The sequence below is a fragment of the Aedes albopictus genome, chromosome 3 (genome assembly GCF_035046485.1).
Source record: "Aedes albopictus strain Foshan chromosome 3, AalbF5, whole genome shotgun sequence".
Lineage (NCBI taxonomy): Eukaryota > Metazoa > Arthropoda > Insecta > Diptera > Culicidae > Aedes > Aedes albopictus.
Genome location: NC_085138.1, coordinates 398,599,594 through 398,623,504, shown reverse-complemented (window position 1 = coordinate 398,623,504; position 23,911 = coordinate 398,599,594). Strand labels below are relative to the sequence as shown.

The 23,911-nt window shown below is 40.5% G+C and overlaps 1 protein-coding gene across 1 annotated transcript; it reads right to left on the bottom strand.

Moving 5' to 3' along the window:
• Positions 1-193: 193 nt before the first annotated feature.
• LOC109408362 (tyrosine-protein phosphatase non-receptor type 23) lies at positions 194-22,697 on the bottom strand. Its single transcript, XM_029875446.2, has 11 exons — positions 22,477-22,697; positions 21,388-22,207; positions 20,479-21,281; positions 19,343-20,365; positions 18,412-19,243; positions 3,924-4,789; positions 3,711-3,854; positions 1,437-1,565; positions 962-1,328; positions 778-897; positions 194-719 (listed from the first exon to the last, which is right to left on the bottom strand). Exons 1-11 carry the CDS (start codon positions 22,558-22,560, stop codon positions 604-606), a joined length of 5,304 nt encoding a protein of 1,767 aa, XP_029731306.2. The 5' UTR covers positions 22,561-22,697; the 3' UTR covers positions 194-603.
• Positions 22,698-23,911: the final 1,214 nt, after the last annotated feature.

Here is a 23,911-nt window from a genome sequence, read left to right as displayed (position 1 = left end):
CTTGATTGCATGCTTCTGAGCTGAAAAAATAGCAAGTGAGTGTAACTCTTTGCAAGTGAGAGTTCCCATCCCTGTCCTCAACCTGTACTTTCGACCACCGAACGATCCTTGGGGTAGAACAATTTCGTGCTATGGTTAACGGTTGTAATTTCACCGGATTGAAGGTTTATCTCAAAAATAAATTGCTACAGAATACTTTATAACAGTTTATTAGCATTTTATTATTGCCACCTAACGGTGTCGTTAAACGAGGATATAAATATTCAAAACATCAGTTCTTTTCTGCACGACCAAAATCATCTTCCCGATCTATGCTTTCGTACCTAGCTACTAGGGGGTGTATAATACGCATTTTACAATATACTCATCCAATAATGTGTTGTATAATCAGCTCTACAGATAATAAATAAAACAAGCGTGAGAATATATGTTTCGCCAGAGATGGATTCTGCACCTTAAGAAGCGAATGCAATGAATGCCACCTCCACAGTAGATACCGGAGTCCGGCATGGAATTTTTAAAACAATAATAGTGTTTTGAAGCATCGTAAACTCAAGTCCCGATAGTAAAATTTATAAATTCTGCTACATTATGCATACACGATTATTTCAACTTCCACAGGGGATCCAAATCCTTGAATGGGTCATTGATGGCTTCTTCCTTCTCGGCGGTGGCTGTGGCCTGCACAGTTTTCATCTGGTACGATGTCATTATACCACCTGGTGAGCGATAAAACACATGAAATGAGCTGTTTCTAATCAGAACGACATCACTTACGCTTGTTCAGAATACTGTATCCATTATTTAGTACAATTTGATACGATAATTGCATGTGGTTAGGGTCTCGAAGGGCTCCCTTCTTCTGACAACATATTCGGTACCAAATGTCGACCACATCTAAAACAAAGAAAGGAAATCTTAAGAATTTTGGACATTTGCGTCGGCCAACGAAAATTCTTACTAATCAAAATCGGTTTTTTATTCTGTGTAGCCAGGATAGCTGACATTGCCACGGCCAATAAACTCGATCGATCCGAACCGTTCAAACAGTTGACGATCAACGGATTCTGCTGTTTCGGTTCCTGGGCTAGCTGCCGATGGGCACCAATGACATTGCTGGCAATTCCTAGAATATATTCAGCCGACTGCTTTGGCCACAGTTTGTTCTGTAGCAGAGTTACGCTGTGAATGACATCGGAACCGTGCATTATTACCCGAAGTGAACGTTCGATGCAATGCGTCAGGTCAAACTGTTTCACTAGCGTGACCGAGAAGTCACCGTAAATGAGTTCCTGGTTGATTTCCGTTGGCCAGAAAGTATCTAGGATCTGGAGGGTGTGACAAAATGAGATGTAGAATCATCAAAATACAAGCTATATTCTACTAAAACTGTGATCAAGTTTAGTGAACATAAGCAGGAGTATTCTGTTACAAACCTCAGCGGGAGTGTGCAGGCAGACTACAACGTTGGCCTTTATAGACCAAGTCATATTCCAAAAGTCGTTGACCGTGTTCTGCATAGGAGTTTGCGCCAAGATCATTGGAGGGCACCCGAAACCGAGATCCTGTGAAATTAAACCAACAAAGATTATTACAAACGATAAGTCGCCTTACTAACAGCTAGCGCCTACACTGTGTCTCTACTAGCCAACAAAGAAAGAACAATCAAAAACAATTCTGGCCTACATCGGATCACTTACCGACGCTTTCTCCGTGTTAAACTGTGATATTTGTGTCAAATTGCAAATAAAATGAAGAAAAAGTTGGACATTGTGAGGCAAATGACCGAATCAGAAACAATAACGATTTTGAATGTAAACTCTTACTTGAGAAATACAGTTTTTTTGTTTCGTTTGGAAAAAATATTCTTATCCATTCTAAAGTGTGTGTAGTTAACAACCGTTCTATGTATGATAGTCCTATATACTGTAAAGTTCCCTCCCAACTAACATTTTCAGCGCTATAAGCTTCAGTCATTTGCTTTCTGTTATGTAACCATCGAGTAAAAGCAGTCAACGCTGAATAAAAGGAAAGCTAGTCAAATATAAATCGTAAGCTAATATACGACTGCAAAACAAGCATCATACAGCTACCAAACTCTGTTTTCAGAAATTCATTGCTTGTCACTGGGGCTGCCTTTACTCCACCGTATTCCAACTCCGGGAGATTTCCCGGAAGATGTGAAAACTTGACCACATCGAATAGGAGTCCCCACTAACAAAACAGCTGCTACTATACAGTACAATTCGTTCTACTGACAAATCCCCAAACCAGCAGCGCTTTAAAGGCCGTTATGCGATTTCATTACGGCTAGAAGCTGTAATAAAGAAACTGTTGGTTTACCAACACGGCTTGTCGGATATAAACATTTTTGCAAAACAAACTTTAAGCGGGATATATAGCTACTACACAAATTCTTTACAGCTATCCATGTATGCGCTGTGAAATTATTTGGGTTGCTTCTATTGCACTTTAATTCAATGCCGGAAGATTTGCCGGAAGATGTGCAAATCGAGTAAGAGTCCCAGCCACTACAACAGCTGCTTTTATACAGTATGTTTTGTAATGTTGCCAAAACACAAAACAGCAGCGCTTCGTAGCCGTTTAAAGAACACTCTTTCAGCTAGAAGCTGTGAAGAAGAATCTGTTGGCGCAACCACACAGCTTGTTCAATGTAAACATTATTGCGTTTGACGTTTCACAAGCTTTTGCAGCAAGATGAAGTTGGGTAAGGTTTCTTGTGGCACAATTATGAAGCCTTGTCTGGAGTAAAACAAAACGGGCTATTTTCTATGTTATTTATATATAGCAGTGTAACAGCGAGGACATCATCGGGACCAGTGGATACGGAGATCGGGAGTTCGATTCCAAGTAGCGGCAAGTACTTTAATTATTCAATTTTAGACGTAATAATTCCAGTTCCACATGTATTGCGTCACGGTATCCATAACCTAATTATATTTAATCGTTTAATTTGGGGATGCCGTAAAACTATTATTTAACAACTGCGAAAAGGCTGAAAAAGCGCCTTCTCAAGATGTTATTCAGATAGTGGTTACATAGGAGCCGAGAAAAGAGCTATGACTAGGTGGCATAGAAGCTGATCGCACAGCATGTACAAGCTGATTAAGTTCGCCAGATTCATTGGTATAGGGCTTGCATAGAAGCTTCCGTCCATATGTACAACACAGTAACTCAGCATCAAGCCGTATTAAGGACGCTTTGTTGACGTTTACATTCACAATAAATGTTAGTTGGGCTATTACATGGATCAATATGTGTTCAAATTACAATTTTTCACAGGTTTCGTTATTCAACTTTCAACATAGAGCGACATTATCACAAAAGAAACAAATTCATTGCAGCAATAAACGACAGCACGAAGCGATTGTGATTGCTGAAGTGCAAGAAAGGATGAAACGGTATGCGTAGATTTTGGGAAACTGCCAATAGAGCGCGGCACAAGACTGCGCCATGAAAGGAGATTTGCTGACACACAAAACAATGCAATGGTGACAGCCAGATATAATGAATGTGTACCAATAAATAGGATAAACATAGATTGTTGATGACGATCAAGTGGTGGAACTGTACTGCCTCCATTCTCATAACAATCTCATATGAATAGGAAAATGAGCTAAGATGGGACTGTTGTACGAGTGTTGTACTATGAGCAACTGCTTGTAAGCATTGTAATAACAGCTACTCACCTTCACAAAGGCAGCATTGATGTAATTATCCGTGGCAGTTGGCAACGTTACCCGAGCATGATCGTACGGCACGCAGTCAATTGAACGATTCTTTTCCGGGAAAAGCCGAGCCACGCTCACTTGCCTTTTGGACTCCTCCTTAACCTGTGAAAGCATAACAATTCTCATGAAACAATCTCTCCTATCGCACCTCAAAATTCTGTCTCAACGAACCAACAAATCCTGCAATTCCTTCCATTTGCCGTCCAGCGGCGTGGTTCCGTTCAGCGTTTTCACATTCAAACTATCGATAAACTTCTCCAACCGTTCGACCTCCTTGTGGAACCACTTCAGCGTGGCCTGATCCTCGAAGGGATCTCGCACCGACTGAACCGTCACAATGCTACTATCGACCATACTTCCGACGCGACTGTGCGTGCGGGAAGCTGCCGGCGCCGCCACCGTCGTCGGAGCTTCCGGCAAAGACCCGGCACGGACCGCCCGAATCGATGCACTTTCCCAATCGAAGTTCTGATCGATGGAACTCAGGTCCGAGCAGATCGACAGCTCGTCCGCGCTCTTTTTGCGGTCGATCGCGATCGGTGGATCCGGTTGAACAGGGATTACCGGTAGAGATGGAGCTGCTTTGGTCGGTGTTAGGATTTCGCTTTTGATGTCGTCGTCATCGGCCGGGGGAACCGAAGTTTGCGGTTGAAGGACAGGGGCCGCCACGGGTGCGGGGGTGAAGTCGATGCCGGAAAGAAGATCCAAGTTGGACGAACTTTTGGTGGTGAGTGTGGCGGGAGATTGAGGTTGGGGCTGGGGTCGAGGTTGTGGGGCTGCCGATGAGACTGTAGTTCTTGGTTGTTCGGCCACTGTTTGTTGAACTGGGGTTGGTTGTTGGTAGTTTGTGTATTGCGGCGTTTGGTCGGTGGTAGCTGTGTTCGGGTAAGTTCCGTAGTTGTAAGCGGTGGATGTTTGATTTGCGGGAGTTTGAGAGTGAGCATTGCTGTTTGAATACTGATTAGCATAAGTGCTATCTGCAGATGCCGGCTGATGGTTTTGGGTATAGGTCGATTGCGTAGGTTGATAGCCGTAACCTGTAACTCATAGATATTATAGAGCTTGTTTTAATCAAACGATATGTTTGTTATATTTTGTACAGCACACATGCTTCACGTTCCAAATTTGTCAAAATAAATTGAGAAAAGACGTGCTTTCCACAGATTTTTTTTATACGGTTGTGAACAGCTGCACGAAATAGGTAGTACATCGAAATCTACTGAAGATATGGGATGAAGATAAACTACCTGCACCGAGAAAATTTTCTACTCAGTGACTGAGTTGGTCTTACTCAGAAATCGAAAAATCCTTTTATTCTTACTCAGTTTCCGTTGTAAATGGGACAACCCATTGGCAATGAGGACCTCGGCTGGAGGACCTCAAAGCTCAATGAGGTACATATACAGGTGGCGCAGATAAACATTGAGAACCACTGGTTGTCTCTTTTGTTCTACCGCTGATCTTATGCAACTCAATTAGTGACGTCACTAATAACAACTAGTAGTTCGCAATGTTTATCTGCGCTTTCTTCTCTTTGCAAGGAGAACATGGACTAAAAGGCACCAACTACTGATGAATAACACTCATTAATTTTATGTACAAAATATGTCACGTATTCTGTTAAACAGAACGAAACTCGGCATCAAAATGTCTGATTTGCACGGCGTACAAGGGTCACACGATGGGCGGGCCTAAATGTCCAGGCACGCGAGGTGGTTGAACCAACCGACGATAATGCAGGTTAAACAGCTAAATCTGAACCACTATGAAGCCGCACAACAGTTGTTGTGACAGTCAGTCACGGAGTCAAATACAGACACCGCCCTACTATCAGACCCGTAGCGCATCCCTCCCGATAACGGGAACTGGCTAGCGGATAAGGCCAAGGTCGTTTTCCGGTTCAGGAAATAATTTCCATATCGTATGAGGGCTTCGCAATAGCGAAGTTTATTGCAGTTGTTATGCTCCCCCAGGTGGCCGATAGACCAGTTCTCACTAATGCTGGATTCGCTATCAAGCGCACTCGTGGCATTGAGTCCCGTGGTCATCGGTGGAGACCAATGAGAGTCTAATAGAGGTGGGGAAGACGATACTTCGTGTGCGTGAGATCCGTGTCTGGTGCAAAACATGTCACTACTACAAGCAAAGCGAGCTCCCATAAGAACGCTTGTCAAATAGTGACGTCACTTTTTGTGTTTACATTTTTCTTTGCTTACTAATACATAGCCATCTCTTCTTCTTCCCCACCTGTAATATACTCTCATTAGGTGGAGACTTCAACACCTGGGAGATTGAGTGTGGTAGCCGCTTGACTAACGCGAGAGGCTGGGCTAGACTGAACATGGATTTCGCGAACGTAGGCGACAAAAAAAACAACAGTAGGAACGATGCAGAGTCCATCATTGATGTGACCTTCTGAAGACCGCACGCTATGTCTGAACCAGCAGAATATAAAAAATGAATGTACATCGGGTTTCTTTCCACCAAACATCAGTATTCAAGCTATATTTTCATTTGCAGAAAGTTTCAAAATATTCTATCGGTGAAAATTTTTCCATACATTTTGTATGGGAGAGAAATTGCCCGAAATGAGAATTTCATGCAAATTTGTATGAAAAACAGCTAAAAAGATGATAAAATCAAAATTTCCCCGATGAAATATTTTAAAAGTTTCTGCATATGATAATATAGCATGAATTCTGATATTCTGTGGAAAGAAACCCGATGTACCGTCGTTGGGGGTGAGAATGGGTCAAAAAACGATACTCAAAGATTGTTTGTTATATAACAAATGCAATTGAAGTCGGAGTAACTTTTTATTTGGTATGTATACTCTCCTATGTGGTAATGATAGTTTAGCAAGAAAGTATCACGTTATATAAATTGCTTAGTAAACTACAAATGATTGAAAATTGATCCAATCTCACCCCTTAGAGGGGGTGAGAATGGGTCAAAGTATTCGAAATCACGTATCTAAAAATATAAATTAATTTTATTGATCATATATAGTTAACCTACTTAAAACACAATGTTATCATGACGAATAAAAGCTTAGGTAATTTTAAAAGATGATTAATCCACCTAAAAGGGCTAATACAACCGATAAAATGGTTGAAATTTGATAAAATAACGTTTGTATACTGTATCATCATTTTTAGCCATCATAATCATCCTCATTAAGAGTTTCAACCTCCATGAGAGGAGGAGAAATTACAATGAGGGCGGGGCGAAGAAAGAATGAAAGATTGATTGTAAAAAAACATGCTAGTTTTTGTATACTGCATAAGAAATGTTTAACCAAACCCTCCGTTATAAACTCTTATGTACATGATCATTGGCCTCCATATTGCTAAAGCAAATCACTCCATCTTAAGATAGAGGGTCGTTCAAATATTATGTTAAGTCTATTTTGTGAGCTTTCGTTATTGCAGTACACTAAAGAGTAGCTGATGATTAGAGGAACTGTCCACACGCATGGGTGTAATGTTATAAATGATTTTAGGCACTAAACGTATTAACACACTCGTTTGACGCTTCTTGACATATTTTTGAAAAAAAAGCACGCTTTAGTGGAAATACGGTAAACATGGCACCACTCTAACGTCAAATGAGGACTTGATAACAAGTTGAATTTTTAGTTAAGGTTATGTGCACTCGATAACTTGCTTGACCCAATCTCACCCCCATTCTTAATATTGAGACATAGGGTCGAAAATATTAAGTTTTTAAATAAAAAGAGCAATGACAGCCCGCTTTTTTTATTACATCAACCAGGTAATACCTACAGCTAACCACTTATAAGAAAATTTATGGTTAGGTACTTGTATTAAACATTACGAAGGAGAATTTTTTTCAGAGTGATTTACTAGTAGTTTCATCATATAAGTTTAGCCACAAATTTAACAAAAAACGATTATTACAAAACATCTTATTCTACATCATGACGTGTAAAAACATCTCCCCTTTCAAATAATATAAAGTTTTCAATATAAATTATCGATAGTTATTGAGCTATTTCAAATTTTATGTTTCTCTGTTTTGACCCAATCTCACCCCCCAGACCCATTGTCACCCCCATCGACGGTACATTCGATTTTTATAATGTGCTAGTTCAGACATAGCGTGGACCGGGTCTAAACGCTAGCTCAGACTGGAGAGTCGACGATGGGTACACGTACAGTGCCTGTACAGTGACACAGCATTTGATGAGCGATTGCTTCTGGAAGGGTAACACCGACTATCTATCCAGCGGTGATCTAGTCGGAACTACAAGCCGGCAACCACGAGTACCCTGGCCTCCTCCCAATACGAACCTCGGTTAAGAAAGCTATCAACTGTATGTAATTAGATTCCAAAAATGAATTTCGGCTCCGCAAAGCGTTACACGCGATTGAGCCAAAAAATAAACTTGCTGTGAGTGAGAACTAACACTTTTTTAGAAGTAGTGACTGACCCAACTTGCGCAGCGGTTGTGTTTATAAAAATGCAGCGGGATACGCGGGACCACACATAACTCGCGAACGGAACGTCCAATTTGAGCCATTTTTGATTCGTTCTGTTAGTTTGCACTCCAGGAAACTTTTTTTTGCTAGGTTTCTAGCTGTACTCTGAATAGAGTCAAAACCTCTACACTAGTCCTAAAGATAGTACAGAATACGTAATCTTTCAGAAGCAGTTTACCAGCCGTACGCGGATACTGACATCCAATAAGACACTGTTGCAAACTGACTCAGAAAGTTACGATAGGAGATTGGAAAATTTTCAATTGATCAGTCTTAAAGTCGTCATTTATCAGGATTTGTCTATATCGTGTTCTACACAGTTCTTACTTGTCTTTTTGTTTATTTTTGTGGTATGGTCCGATATTTTTTTCTATTGTCGCCAGTTGTCGTATATTTGTCAAGATTTCTGAAATATATTGTCTTATTTTGTTCGATAGTTGTTACGTCATGTCATTCAGTGCTCTTGGGTAAGTCTAAGTAAAATGCTAGATAGTTGTTATGTTTGTCATTTTGATTTATTAAGATACGCGTTTTTATACCGGTGTATTTTTCCACGATAAAAAGTCGTCTCGTCCACACACAAGCATAGAGAAAAAAGTATTAGTTCTTATTTTCTATAGATGTGGGCTGTTCCCGCTCCGGCTTTTCCCGATCTAGGCTATCTAGGCTAGCTGTGTAGTGTCGGTAGCGGTTGTCTCAATTGGCTAAGAATAGCACTACGGACCGCCTGATCCAGTGGTAAGAGTGCACTAAACAGGTGATCCCTAATTCATGGTGTTATGCGGCTTTATGCTTACCGTGCCAAGGAATGAATGGTTAGAGGGGTCCAATAAAAACCTAACCACATACGGAGCCTGCGGAGAATTAGGGCGTCCTCCACAGTATTACGCCCTTACTGCGCTAACCAGAGCAATAGTGCAGTGGACCTTGCGTTTCGCATTAGCATTAGCATTAGCATTAAGGCCGGACGGGACGGTGGGTGAATCGTCCGCCATTGCTCTGTTGTTAAAAAGATGCAAATCTCAACTTCTACGTCATATTTTCGACTAGAAATTTGATCGTTCATTTGCTCACTTTCGGTGCACAATCGACTAAAGTTTCAGCTTCGTCAGTGCAGTAGAAATTGACATTTCCTTCTTCAAAATCGCGAGGCAAATTGATAGAAAGAGAGACAAGATAGCAAAAATTACACGTCGTCCCGTGCGGCCTTAAGCGAGTCGCACAAATTCGTAGGTGGTACAGTCCTTGACCGCTGGTATGAGGGTTGCCTGCTTCCCGTCCGAACCAAAGCACAAAGATTTGGGACTAATCTCTGACTCTTAGACAAGACTGACGCAATCCTCCAATGGTCGAGCACTGTCCTGGCCACGTCCTTGCGACTGCTGAGGAATGGGAAAGGATGGTTAGTTTTGGACACCTATGAAAAATGTAGACAACTCTACGATCTCTCAGGCCTAGGTGTCACGGGAATTTGGGTGTTGTTAGTGGAAGGGTAAACTCCAAATAGTCCATAGATGTCTAGAGATGAGTTTAGACTTTTATTTGTTTAGAAAAAAGTTAGTTTTGCTTTATTTTTTGAGGAATTTGCAATGTATTTCTCACTTAGCTAAAATCATTGCTTCTAAACAATCGATTACCACTAGGACTTCCGTATTTTTTTTGTTTTAATATTTTTGTGAAACCTTGGCTGGACAGTTATGAAGCTATTCTGAATATGAATAAGTTAAAAAAATTTTTTGAAGTAATTTAACTAAAAGTTTTAATTTGTTGAACAAAATTCTGTCACATGGTTTTATGGAGATCCACTGGGTACTGATTTTACAGAAATTCTTTTGGCAATATTTCAATTGTCACTAAAGTTATCCGCAAAAATTGTTTTAATTACGGTAACTTCTGTATAGGTTACCTTGTGAACCCAGTTTTGCTTCTTTCATTATAAATGAAGTGTCGTGCCTCGAGCATGCTATATCTTAGAATAAGTTTAACAGTATGTTTCAACATTTCCTTATGGATGCCTTCAAGCAAGCTTTTGTTTTCAGCATTTTTTCGCTGGTATTTGGCAGTATTGCTACGATGATTACATCATCGGAAGTATCTCAAACATTAATTTGATCAGTTGGATGGATTACTTGGGTAGTACAGTTCATGGATAACTTAACATAGAATTGCACCTAACCCAACTCTGCATGAGCAGAATTTGTCATGAGTTGACTGATTGGGTTATGTCAGATGAGGAGTGTCCATTTGACCTTCTTTGCACTTTTGAGTGTTCCTTCGCAAAATTTGCGTATTCAGGCGACCCTGATCAACAAACTAGGAAACCTGTACTAATTGGTTGCGATCACATTTTATGGATAACCCGCTTCAGAATTTCATTGTGGTTTTGTACCTACAACGCCCTCCATTGTGGTATACCATAACTATTGCTTTGAAAGAAGCTTGTCTTCTGCAGTCTATGCGGACCGCATAGAGGTCCAATTCTGAGAAAACCTGGCAGAAACTCAATTTTTGAACATGTCTTATATGGGATACAGTACATTGAGCATTCATCCATGATACCAAGAGGACTAACTGGCATTTAAAACATTTTAAAATATTGATTTAGTATCTTGTTACAGCACTGAATTGCTGCTGATGGAAAAAGTGCTGAATTTTTGATAAATAACACAATCAAGTTAAACCACTACAAAAGTCTATTGATATAAGTAATACAATTGCTTTCAAAAGTTTATTTGTAAGTTCTTGTGTATATCAGACATCTGCAATGAAGAACGAGATCAAAATAACACTTTTGGCTTCAAAATTGACATTACATGTCATTAGTACGAGAAATTCTTACAGTTCGACTTCAAAGTGTCTTACAAATCGCTCCCCGCTACTCCCCGCGGAGAGATTCCGTTCAAATGCTCGTTTGTGTATGCAGAATCGATTAAAGAAAAATGCAACTGCCAAGAGCTGCCAAAACAATAGCGCCATGATGATATGTGTATAGTAAAATTGTATGAAAAACATCAATTTTGTTCGGATTTTGTTCGAAGAAATCGACAAAAAATGAAAATGCCTTTAAAATGAAATTCAGCGCAAAATCATGTTCCAATACATTCATATAGACTAAAACTAGCAGACTACTATGATTTGGCAATTTTTGCCAGGTATTTTCAAATCTGGACCACTGTGGACCGCAAGAGGTATTCCTGAATGGAACTCTGATCTGTTCATGTTCAAAATATCTTCGGATAATCCATTCGTTTGTAAAGATACGAATCTCTAGCTTCTGCTTGGGAATTATAGCTATATAGTCGACTTAGCGGGCCCTAAAAAGCTCTGCTTACTTCAAATCTCCAGGAGCAAATGGGGTTTTGTCCTTTTTTTCTCCAGAGGGATTTGAGTATTTCAAACATGTTTTGGACTCTAGTTTTCTATGGGGTATTTTAATGGCGTGAAATTACTCCATAGTTTTATCCAGAAAGGGTGAGTTCGTTGTACAAAGATGGAATGAGTTACAGATTTATATGGTTACCTCGTTCTTTCTGAAATGCTTGAAACGCAAGGTCGATTATCACATCGATCTGTGATGTTCGTCTGGCTGACATGCCTATTCATGTGAACTCACATGCCTCCCAATTTGGGATGTCCACAATGACTCCTTTACACAAAGTTGTATACGTTTTCAAGAAAGTACTCGCTCAAACGTAGTTTTTGCTTGGGTGATTTCTTGAATATTGAGGATGCTTTCGATGGCGTGCCATTCAATGTCATATTGAAAGTAGCATGACGTCACAAGCTACTTCCAATGAGCTATGGGCTCTCTTTACGCTTATGCGTTTTACTGTGTCCTTTTCAGTGCACTGATTAAACCCGTTGTGGTATGGGCTATGATCTCTCTTTGCGCGTTCATTCCCTCTTCTAGGCTACCCCTTCCTATTTCATCACCTTTCCCTTTCCTAATTCCCATCCCATATCCCATTCGGGAAGATTCAAAAATTACGTCCATCGTTTTTCGGGATTCCCCCCCCCCCTCCCCCCTCTGTCACGCAATTTCCCCATACCCAATACACGTACTGTCACACTTTTCTAGACCCTCCCCCCTCCCCCAAATATTGGACGTAATTTTTGAACGTTCTTTTCTCCCTCAGGTAAATGATGAAATACGCTTATATGTATGGCTATGGCACAAATGGAGGATAACGTGCCCCTGGAGCCGGCCTTCTGATATCCAGAAATGGACGCAAACCGGTATCTGGCGTTGTTAAGGACAAACTTGTTAGAATCCCAAAATGGCCACAACAATGACCGACATCGACAACTACTCATGATTTCGAGGGCACAAATCTCTTCGTAAACAAAACCAGCACACCTGACCTTCTTATTTTAAGCTATTTACATGTGAGCAAGAACAGAATAATCAAATGCACTTTTGTTTGAAGCTTGCCTCTTGAGATTTGTGCGTCTGAAGTTCTGATGCACTGTTTAAGCGGGATTTTATGACGTTTAAGAAATCGCAGAACTTGCTGTGAGTGACACTTTTTTAGAAGTAGTAACTGCTCCAACTTGCGCAGCGGTTGTGTATATAAAAATGCAGCGGAATACACGGGACCACACATAACTCGCGAACGGAACGAAATTTGAATTTTGGTTATTCTAATAATAACTTTTTAATAGTTTTTTTTAGTCGACAGGCGAATAACTAATTTTGATATTGTTCAGTTTTTAATAACTCATTAATGGTATATTTTGCAATTCTCAACGTTAATTTTTTTTTGTTCTTGGTTTGCCATTGTAATGTCAAAATTTGACATTCTTCAGTTATTTCATAGAACAATGTCAGTTATTATTTTTGCCCTTTTCTGCCGTCATTCTGCAAAGTGACGTAAGCGCCATTCAAAATGTCGATATTTAATGGTATATTATATATAATTTCTGGTGTAAAAATAACACTGTGGTATGTCTGATGTATTAGAAAGCAAGATCTAGTCGCAATCTATCATCTATAGAAATAATCTTAGAGGATGAGCAAGAGTTTTATGCATAGGGGTAGGCGGGGCATTATGGACACCCGGGGCAGAATGGACACCCTCAATATTTTGAAATATGCGAACTTTTTTGAACTTTTAATGAATGGAGAATATAGGCCATTTGTCTAAAATGCAGTTTCAAAAAATAAACATTCGAAATTAAAATTATACTTGATTTTACACAAAAAAGTTGCGTCTTCCGTTTTTTGTGCATGGAAATTATAATTTTCACACCATCTAAGATAAGATTTAGTGATTAATTTATTGCAGGTCGATTGAAACCTGATATTTCAAGAACACATGCAAGTAGTTTTGCTGTATCTACATGTTTAACATGTTTATATTTTCTTCTTTATTATATCAAAAATCAAGTTTACAAATATCTTCTGCTGCCGGGGCAAAATGGGAGCGGGACATTTGGCATAAAGTCATTTGGCATAAGGTCGTTTGGCATAAGGTCATTTGGCATAAAGACATTTGGCATAACGGTCATTTGGCATAATGGACATTTGGCATAATCGAAATGCACCCTTCTTTGTTATGCCAAGTGTCCATTATGCCAAATGACCGTTATGCCAAATATCTTTATGCCAAGTGACCTTATGCCAAATGACCTTATGCCAAATGACTTTATGCCAAATGACACAGACCCGGGCAAAATGGACACTCACCTTTTTGAAAGAAGCGGCAAGGGAAAAATATAACCTAAATCACAAACCAACCAAATTCTTCGATTTCAGTATATTTTCGGTTAAATGTTCACTATAGTAGACATAGGGTGAAACAAATTGGTCAAAAAACGACAGAAGTGGAAAATAGTTGTTCTAGGCACAGCTGTACATGCCGACAAAAACGAAGCTTTATCCAAAACAGCCTGAATTTAAATTAACTGAACAAAAATGAACTACTTCGGCGTATTATTCATCCATAATAGTTTGTTTTGTAATGAAATGACTTTATAGGTGTAAATAACGTACGAAATTCGTAAAAGTCTCATGGTGTCCATATTGCCCCATGGGGGTGTCCATTCTGCCCCGTATGCTTGAAGACGGTCATGAAAAACTAACATTTTTCAAAACATTTTTTGAAGTGGATAAATCATTTTTCTTCGTGAGCATTCTTATGCAATAGATGCTAAATAGACTTTAAAAGGATACATGTATCAAAAAACTAAACTTTTTTTACATCTTGCCAGGTAAAGTTGGCAAAAACCTTAGGGTGTCCATATTGCCCCGCCTACCCCTAATAACCAAAAAATGGGCCAAAACTATCAATGTCGCTTACGTCACTTTGCAGAATTTCGGCAGTTTTGTCACTTATTTCAAACAAACCAATGGCAAATTTTACCATTCAGTAATTCTTTTTGAATGGTAAAACTTGCAATTGTTTTGTAATTCTTTTCTGCCCGGGCAAGAACAAAATATTTCAAAATGTAGAATAACTGAACAAGTTATGGTCGGATCACTTAGCGGTCTTCGACAAAGTTGTTCGACATAATAGTCACCAATAATATCAAAGGGTTTGATCATTGAACACTTACAGCGCCACCTAGGCTTAGGCTTAATCGATTTTGCTCAAATTTTGAACATAGATTCTGGGAGTCCAAAACAACTAATTCAGGAGATAAGACTTAGACTTAGCATTTTTCGAAATTTTTGTTTTTCATGTAAGTGTGGGCCACCATAGAGAGAACATTTTATATGTAGGGAAGGGGAACCATCTCGGCAGGTGTTCTATTTTGGGCACTTTCCTGCTATAACTCAGCCAATTCTGAATCAATTGACACCATTTTTGGAACGCGATGAGATACGTATAGTATATAGCCGTGTACAAAATTTCAAGTCAATTGGTTTGGAATTGACTGAGTTATAGCGCAGAGTGCCCAAAATACCGGCCGCTGCCCAAGTGGTTCGCTACCCTAATATTCCGTAATTGTTCCAGTGTTAGGAATGATTAGTTTTGAGCCTAGCCCCATGTTGTGATGCTTTGCCGGAAATCAATGCTCGATACATTGCATTGTTCAAGTTGAGGTACATGAAGGGAGAGGAAAGGTAATACCTGTTAGTGCTTTTGGTGATACTATCACGACGGCCATTCAGAATGGTTCAACGGGTGTAGATGAGAAGATCATCCCTGCTGGCTTGCAGCGCTTGTAAAGCTCATGGTGAATTAAACGTAAGCCAAACGAACGCGGAAAAAAATACGAACACGCATATTACAGTGGCGTAGCCAGAAATTGTCTCTGGGAGGGTAGGGTGGTGCTAATTTCAAGAAATCTCTCCGATATATGATTTCTCAAGTGGAAAGTGATCTACTAGTCGAAATATGTGAGCTGTACAAAAACGAGCGATTTCGGTTGATATTTAGGGGTGGCGCAAAGGGTTCAAGTGATTTTTTTTACTAGAGCAAACTTTCAAAAAATCATTTCAAATTTAATTTTAAATCTTATTTTTTCTAGACTAATTGGGCCAAATTTGTGCTCAAAATTGCGATATCTCTACTGGTTTTCGAGATATTTCAAAAATATGTCATATTTTGGTACCCAACCCAAAAAAACCATAAAACGTCATTTTTTCCAAATATCTCAGAAACCAGTAGAGATATCGCAATTTTGAGCACAAATTTCGCCCAATTAGTCTAGAAAAAATAAGATTTAAAATTAAATTTGAAATGTTTTTTTGAAAGTTTGCTCTAGTAAAAAATTCACTTGAACCCTTTGCGCCACCCCTAAATATTTTTTTTTTTTTTTGCTAGGTTTCTAGCTGCACTCTGAATAGAGTTGAAACCTCTACACTAGACCCGAAGATAGAAAAGAGTACGTAATCTTTGAGAAGCAGTTTGCCAGCCGTACGCGGAAAATGATATCCATTAAGACACTGTTGCCTACTGACTCAGAAAGTTACGGTAGAAGGTTGGAAAGTTTTCAATTGGTCAGTCAGTCAGGATTTGCCTATGTAGTGTTATGGTCACACGGTTTGTGTTTGTCGTCTTGTTCGATTTTGTGGTATGGTTCAATATGTTTTTCTTCTCGTTAAGTCAGTGGTCGTATGTTTGTTTTTTCATCGAATCAATCAAACCCTGTATGTTAAAATATAGTCGATCCTGTGTCAAATTGATTTCTTGATTTCGCTAATCGTTTTCTACTTCTCTGTGTTCATCTCTTGTGTCCTTAAATTGTCATCGGTCCAAAACCCACAGAAATATGCAACTGAACTTCTGATATTTTTCTGTTGGTTCAAAATACCATCTAAGAGATAAACAAAAATACGTCAAGTTGGTCAGTTGATTGCAATAAAATTTAAAAATAATAAAGATTGCTTGTCAACTATTATGTATTCGTCCCCCTACAAATACTATGAAAAATGTTCAAATTCGTTCAATTGTCCTATCGGTCCTACCTAGATAAACCATTCTCAAGCGTAGCCTAGAAATGTCAACCTAGTCATACACAAGTAACGTTGTTCAGTTAATAAAAAGCAGTCAGTTTTTGTACAAAATGTCACGTCGAACGCATTGACGTCAACAATGCGTTTAAGTGTTCGCACGTTAGCTTCGAATCTATCAGCACAATTAAGTGCTGCAAATCTCCTTCCCACTATTAATTCTTCGATCGATTTTAATTGCTTTATTTAAAAAAATATGACCAACTAACATTCTAAAAATCTGAAAACGCGACTATGACATTAATAAACTGCCCCTCTTCGCATGTCGGTCCCATGTTGTTTTTCAAAGCGTCTACCATTTGTATTACAACTCCAATAATGTTCAAAGAAATGTATTCACTTCATGCATATCCTTTTCGTGGCATATTTAGCTGTGAGATAAGACAGGAAAAATATCTCATTTTTTTTGAATGACTTCGAGAGTGACAAAAATATGATCTGCATTAGAAACGACATGGGACTGACATGCCAAGAGGGGCAGTAAATTACTAATCAAAATCAACCGAGAAACGTGGGAAATAGAGCCCAAACAACATTTTGAAGTCAGCTGGCTGTAAAAGGTTCCAAAACCTGTCACAAATCCTACAATACTTTTATTAGGATTTGTAACGATCATCAAAACCTTCTTAAATCCAACCGACTTGGAACTATTGCTTGGGAATAGACTCTAATGAGCCCTGGCGGATCCTCCATGTTTATCGAGCATGTCTGATGCATATGATCAGCCATACTCCATCTGCAGCAGCCGGTTCGTGATGAACCGTTGGAGGCGCATTAAAGTGTTAAAAAGGTGATATGTTTCACTAAAGAACACTACATTACAATAATAAAAATGAAACTCCTTCACTTTAATACCGTCAACCCCTGCGAACTTGGCCAGGGCCTTTGCGCCACCCCTAAATATCAACCGAAATCGCTCGTTTTTGTACAGCTCACTTATTTCGACTAGTAGATCACTTTCCACTTGGGAAATCATATATCGGAGAGATTTTTTGAAATTAGCCCCACCCTACTGGGAGGGGTTTTCAACGGTCAGTGATACTTTTTTTGATTAGGTATACATTTACATTTTGTAAAATGTTATGAGCAATTGTATTCGTAGTTTGAAAATAGCGGCGCAGCCGAAAATTTTTTCGTCGCAAAGCGCTTTATACTGAAAATTTGTTCCACAAATTTTGGCTCAGGGGGGGGGGGTGGATTTAACCCTAACCCCCCGTGGCTACGCCAGTGATATTAAAAAAAAGTATGATCTTCCATCCCACCTTCAAGTGATCCTCACAAGCAGCATTTTTCGTTCAAGCACTTTGAATGTCCATTTGCAACTTGTTCACACAATAAATCTGCCTCGACCAAGTTGGCAGAACACGCTCATACCCCTTTCTATACCAAAGGGCAGGACACTCCAGAAAACTTTTCAAAGCGAAAATCATTTTCAAATTGAGAATTTTTAAAATGAGGGACTTAGCATTGAAATGCCAACAACGCAACGGACAGAATAAAGTTAACCGAGACGACTGGTGTTAAGCTGTGTTAGTATATATCAAATGATGCTCTGATTTTTTTTCATAGCTTCTATTGCTTCGAGAATTGACAATTCTTCAATTTCTCCTCGAATAAAACTGGAATTGGGCTGAAATGAAGTTTTAGCAGTTTTGCTTCTAGTTTCGAGAATTGTTACGTGGTTACATGTTCAACTCACCAGTATTTCCATAGTACGAATTCTGCGATTGATCCTGCGTTGAATAGTACTGCTGCGACTGCTGCTGCTGCTGTTGCCCAGTTGCGGATCCATCGGCTGTGACCATCGTTTGCTGTGGCTGCACATTTTGTTGACTGTAATCGTAGCCGGTTGCACTAGTGATGGTGGCACCGTAGGGATAGGTTCCCGCACTGGGCACAGTGGGCTGTTCCACTGTTGCACTGACGACCGGCGTTGGAGTGGGTTGACTGGGGACCGTGTTATTGTACGGTGACCCGTAGGTCGATACTTGAGGTTGTTGGACTTGGTTGTTGTAGTCGTATGGGTTTGTAGGTTGAACAGGATAGTAGTTGGAGGCGGCGGATGATGCTGTAGTTGTGGTCGTCGCGGTAGCAGTTGCTGGTGCAGCACTATACTGACTTGCGTAGGATGTCGGTTGCTGGGTGATCCCCGTGTAGTCGTAGGTTCCCGTTTGAGGATTGTAGGTGTATCCGGGATAGCTAGGATAGGAACTGGTGGAATCTTGGTTGATCTTGTGAGGTTCTTGCGGAGTCGGTTGCACAGATTGAGCGTACGATTGAGGTACTTGGATTTGCGGTTGCTGTTGTTGATAGTACTGACCGGTGGTCGTTTGATTCGGAGTCGTAGAGGGGCCATAGGCATTGTACTGTTGACTCATGGTGCTACTATCGGCTTGGTAGCTTCCATTTTGGGAGTAAGTTGCTGCAGCGGAAACTGTTGGAGCAACCGACGGCGTTTGATAGGATTGCGTCGGTTGTTGGAGATTCATAGCACCAAACTGTTGATTGATTTGATTCCACTGTTGTGTTCCCTAGAAAACATAAAATTGAAAAACAAAATTAGTTAAAATACTCTTACAAGTTGTCATGAAGAATATCTTCATGAAATGAAATTGTTTTTATTTCCTTACCTGGTTCAAACCAACTTCACTGGATGAACTGGATGAAAGCGATGGCGAAGGTTGCGAGGCCGGATACTGATTGTTGTTGTTGTAATAAGGTGGCATTGGATTCTGATAGATGGGATTCACATAACCCGTAGTTTGCGGCTGTGCCTGGGTGGCGGTAGCCGTAGTCGAGTTGGTGACACTCGACTGGAATGTTGAAGAAGGCATTGTATGACTCCCATAGGGCATCTGCTGCTGTTGTTGTTGTTGTTGTTGATAGTATTGGGAGTAGTCAGTTGCAGATGCCGCTGGAACGTTGTTTGCAGCCGAATAGTAATTGTAGTTCGCATAAGAATCCTGGTAATAACCGGGGACTCCGGTAGCAGCGCTTGAAACCGGAGCTGTACTTTCAGACCCCACTGGATTGGGTCGCACTGGTGGGATGTAAACCGATGGATTGTTGTCCACACCAGAAGCCTTTATAGACCCTAAACTAATGTTCCCGGATTTTAGATAATCTTTCAATTTTGGTCCCCCACTTGGTTTGGGGCTCTCACGAGAAGGCTCAGTTCTTTTCGCCATATTGCTGGACCTAAGCTTTTGATTGCGTTCTTCATCCTGAACATCGCAAGCGGCCTTCACTCGCGAAAAAAGCTTCTGAACGTTAGCCTGCAATTTCTTGTAAAATTCCAAACCTTTGGCGCTCTTCGAAAGTAAATCTTCGTACACGTCATACGACCCCTGAAGCGACGAGAAAAACTGTTCACGCTTGTTTTTCGCCTCGCTGATGGATTTGATGATCGGAGCACAGCGCGCATAGATATCAGTCAGTGCTTTCAGAATGTTGGCTTGGGCTTTGAGGTTGGCATCCAGGAGGGCTACCAGTTGATCGTGCTTGGCCAGTTCTTTTTTGAACAAATCTTGCATGCGTTTCTTATTATCCGCACCTCCCTCCAGAGCAATCAGTTGGGAAGTGATGTCGTCGTTGGTTACATTATCACGCAGATCCTGGTAGAGCTTTGCACGTTGTTTCTTCATTTCGTTCACCTGAAAGGCAATATTAAATGCTTAAAGTAAATATTGAACATCTAAATATTCTAAGAAATAAAGAACATTAAGATGTTGATAGCTGATTGTAAAAGACAGTTCAGCAGACTTACCTTATTCAGAATACTTTGCAGCTCCTTCAATGTTCCCTCATCGAATTGATCGCTGCTGGACGGAATCTGCAGCTTGATGTCCGCAAGAGGCTGCGCCAGAATCTTCAAATTCGAAACGTGCAATCCCATCGCCTTCCGCAGCGTATCGTTACTCTCACCGGCCTTGTTATGTGCCTCCTGATACTTTGCGAATTCGCGGTTCAGCTCGGCAATGTGGCCACCACCGTTCGAACGCTGACCAATCTTCTGTTGATAGCTATCCTCCTGGATCTCGTCTTGCTTCAGCATGTGTTTGATTTCCTTCAGCATCAGCTCCACCTCGGAACAAGTCTCAGCCAAGTTGGACATTGACTGCACCAAGTCCGGAATCGCACTCGGCTTGGCATTCAGCTCGGCACAACGATCAACCAATCCCTGCGGCAAGCGAGTATCGTTGAAACTGTTCGGATTTTGCACGTTGATGGCGTCCAAGTTCAACGAACTCATGAAAGAAGCCAACTCGTTATCCTTGTCTTCGACTCTGGTTCCAATAGTTCTCAGCAGGGTCGCCTTTTCTTCGCTGTAAACCGAACTGCTCTCGTGTGCCTTCATGGGAACCAACCGATGGAAAATGTCTTCCCCCATGGCATCCGCATCGGTCACGTTGAACGCAATCCCATGCACCAGATTCGCTCCCTGAACTGCGGAAATCGAACTCAATTCCGGTACCTCTTCATGGTAGATAAATTCGTTTTCATTCTTGGCCGATTTGCGTTTGGCCTCCACCACGTCCATCGTAAACTGGAGCGCATCGTTTACTTGGTCTGTGGAGGGAAAAAATTGATTGGATTGATTCGTTTTAATTATCAAACAACAAAGTTGTTTGAGGCTCAATCGCATATAACACTTCGCGGAGCCCACATTACTTACCTTGATTTGCAAGTCCTTTAGATTCCTTCCGTGCTTCTTCAAGCTTATCGAATGACGTTTGATAAAGCACAACTCTCTCACCCATTTTCTGTTGCTCCTCTGACTGCTGTCCTTGATACAGCAGCAAAATGCACGACAAATAGGAGATCTTGAATTTCACATACTTCCGCCACTCCTTAAACTGCTTGCTACCCACGATGTCTTGGATGCGACCATCCTCTCCGTTCTGGGTCAATAAGGCGGCCAAAGCCGAATTGTAATAGATCACAATTTGAGCCGTCACTTTGGCTATAATTCCGGACTTTCTGTTATCACAAAGACTCTTCTCCATGATGCACTCCTGAGCCTGAGCGAAACAAAGAGCTTGCATGAAGATCAACAATTCCGTCGACAGGTCGCCCTGCAGTAACAAGGCGTAATTATCCTTTATGTATCCAAACGCCCAGGCTGCACACTGAAAGTGCGTACAAGCCTTCTTCATACTTTCCGGATCGGCTCGCCCTTCGGCCGCTCCCAGTTGCGTGTGCAACGCTCCATAATTATGCAAAACCACTGCCATTTCGAACTTGATGTTACTCTTCTGCAGTGTCGATCCACTGTACAAATCACGCCAGCTGAAACTGAGCATCTGATGACTCTCCGGCATCTGGGCCAACAGGAATCGATTCTGGATCGAATGCAGCTGGCAGTAGTATCGCTTCATCACCGTTGTCCCATCCACGTCCTGCGATGGTCGAACGGCCGTTCCCCGTAACTGTTCCAGCTGATGACATTCCTTCGAGTACGAGTCCGGATCTTCATGGTAGTACTCCGCTATGTACTGTCGTGAGAAAAAAATGAAACACAACAAAGATAAGTTTAATCACCGATGACGTCACTTTTGATTACATGTCTCTCTACCACAAACGTTTGAAACCTTCCTAGACTTTTCCAACCAATTTAATCAAAAATTTTCTTCCAATTTCACCACCCAGAAAAACACCCAATTTCCCTAATTAAATTTGCAGTCCCCGCCCGTAGTTATCGGAAGACGTGACACCATTTTTCACCCAATCAAGAGAGAACAGTTGGTAGGCACAAGGAAAATACCTGTTTCAGCGGCCCGAAAGTGGTCGGTTCCGGGCTGACTTTCAGCTCGAAGCTAACCATCGGCATCCGGGGAACAGCTTCCATTGCGGGTGGCACTGATTTCGAACCGATTACACCATAAATTTAAGCGAAATCACCGAAAATTACGCAAATTATGTCGCACTTTTCCTCGGTTTGTTGGCAGAATGATGATTATTTTTTTCACTGCGCGCTGACGTTTTCCAAAGAAGAAGAAACGAGAAAAATAATGACAAAAACAACCGGGATGACAGCTAGTGGGTGCGATTGGGGAGTGTTTAAAAAGTACGTTCACATTACTGAGCATTTCGAGAATAGGGCACTGCATAAAAATCTCTCCTCTTTTACTCTTACATACATTTTGAAAACAACAAGGCCAAGAAACTTCAAAATCCCATACAATATCAAAACAGTGCAGTGCCCTCTCACGGCGAAACTCTATCACGGAGAAAAATATTTTATAAGTACAAACAAAATTTAGCATGATTCAACCAAATTTCAAGGTTGATTTTTGCACAAACAAAATCTTAGCTTCATTGAACTGGTGGCATTGGTTAAAGCAAATTAAAATCTTAGGTAACTGTTTTGAGGGTGCGGTACCTTAATTCAACCAAATTTTATTTAAATTTACCATTGTTTTGGTTATTCAATTTTGACAGCTATCGAAACAAACTTAAACTTTAGTTATTTCAATAAAATTGTTTAGTTTCAATTTAACAAGCATTTCAAAATAAACAAAGAGTTTGTTGAAATTACTTTGATGGTTCATCCCTCCCAACCCTCCTCTTTCTTCTTATCATGTTTTTTTTTATTGCAAATAAATGATGTGGAAATAAAATGATGAATCTGTGTTACCATTGTTTTATTGCCAGAAAATCATTCTTATCCTCGTTCTTATCATATATTATGCTTATGGTCGAAATACAAAGTGATCGAACGTGCGAAAATTGATTTTTAACCTACTTAGAAATGTCGCAACTCAATTTGGATTAGTGCATGTTGTTGCTCTTAATTAGCTTAATGATGCGCAACAGAAAAAATAGATTCAAATTTACTTCGCAGCTGCAACTTCGCATGTGCTTCTAGCGACGACTTCGATTTGGTGGTGCGACGATAATATTTCATTAAAAATCCGGTCGGAACATTGCTTACTGCTATTAAAAAGCCTGAAAACCGCAGGGGGAAACACGATATTTTGCGAAATTCTCGTCTCAACATGCATAATCGATCTGGAAAAAAAATACATTGCTAATAAGGAAAAACAGTATGTTTAAAGTAAAATAAAATTACCCATACGCTGATAATGGTTTGTGTGGCTCTGCCTTCCGGAGATCGTGCAATTCAGATGATCCGAGCAGCGAAATGACCGCAAACACTAGTCAAATTAACTTTCAATCACCAAATAAACGCCAACAAG

Bases quoted from the DNA above. Each gene is read 5' to 3' on its own strand.
- LOC109408362 (XM_029875446.2), bottom strand. From the start codon at position 22,560: ATGGAAGCTGTTCCCCGGATGCCGATGGTTAGCTTCGAGCTGAAAGTC. The intron at 20,366-20,478 runs GTAAGTCTGCTG...ATTGCCTTTCAG, and splicing joins TGCAAAGTATTCTGAATAAG to GTGAACGAAATGAAGAAACA. The intron at 1,566-3,710 runs GTGAGTAGCTGT...TTAATTTCACAG, and splicing joins TCAATGCTGCCTTTGTGAAG to GATCTCGGTTTCGGGTGCCC.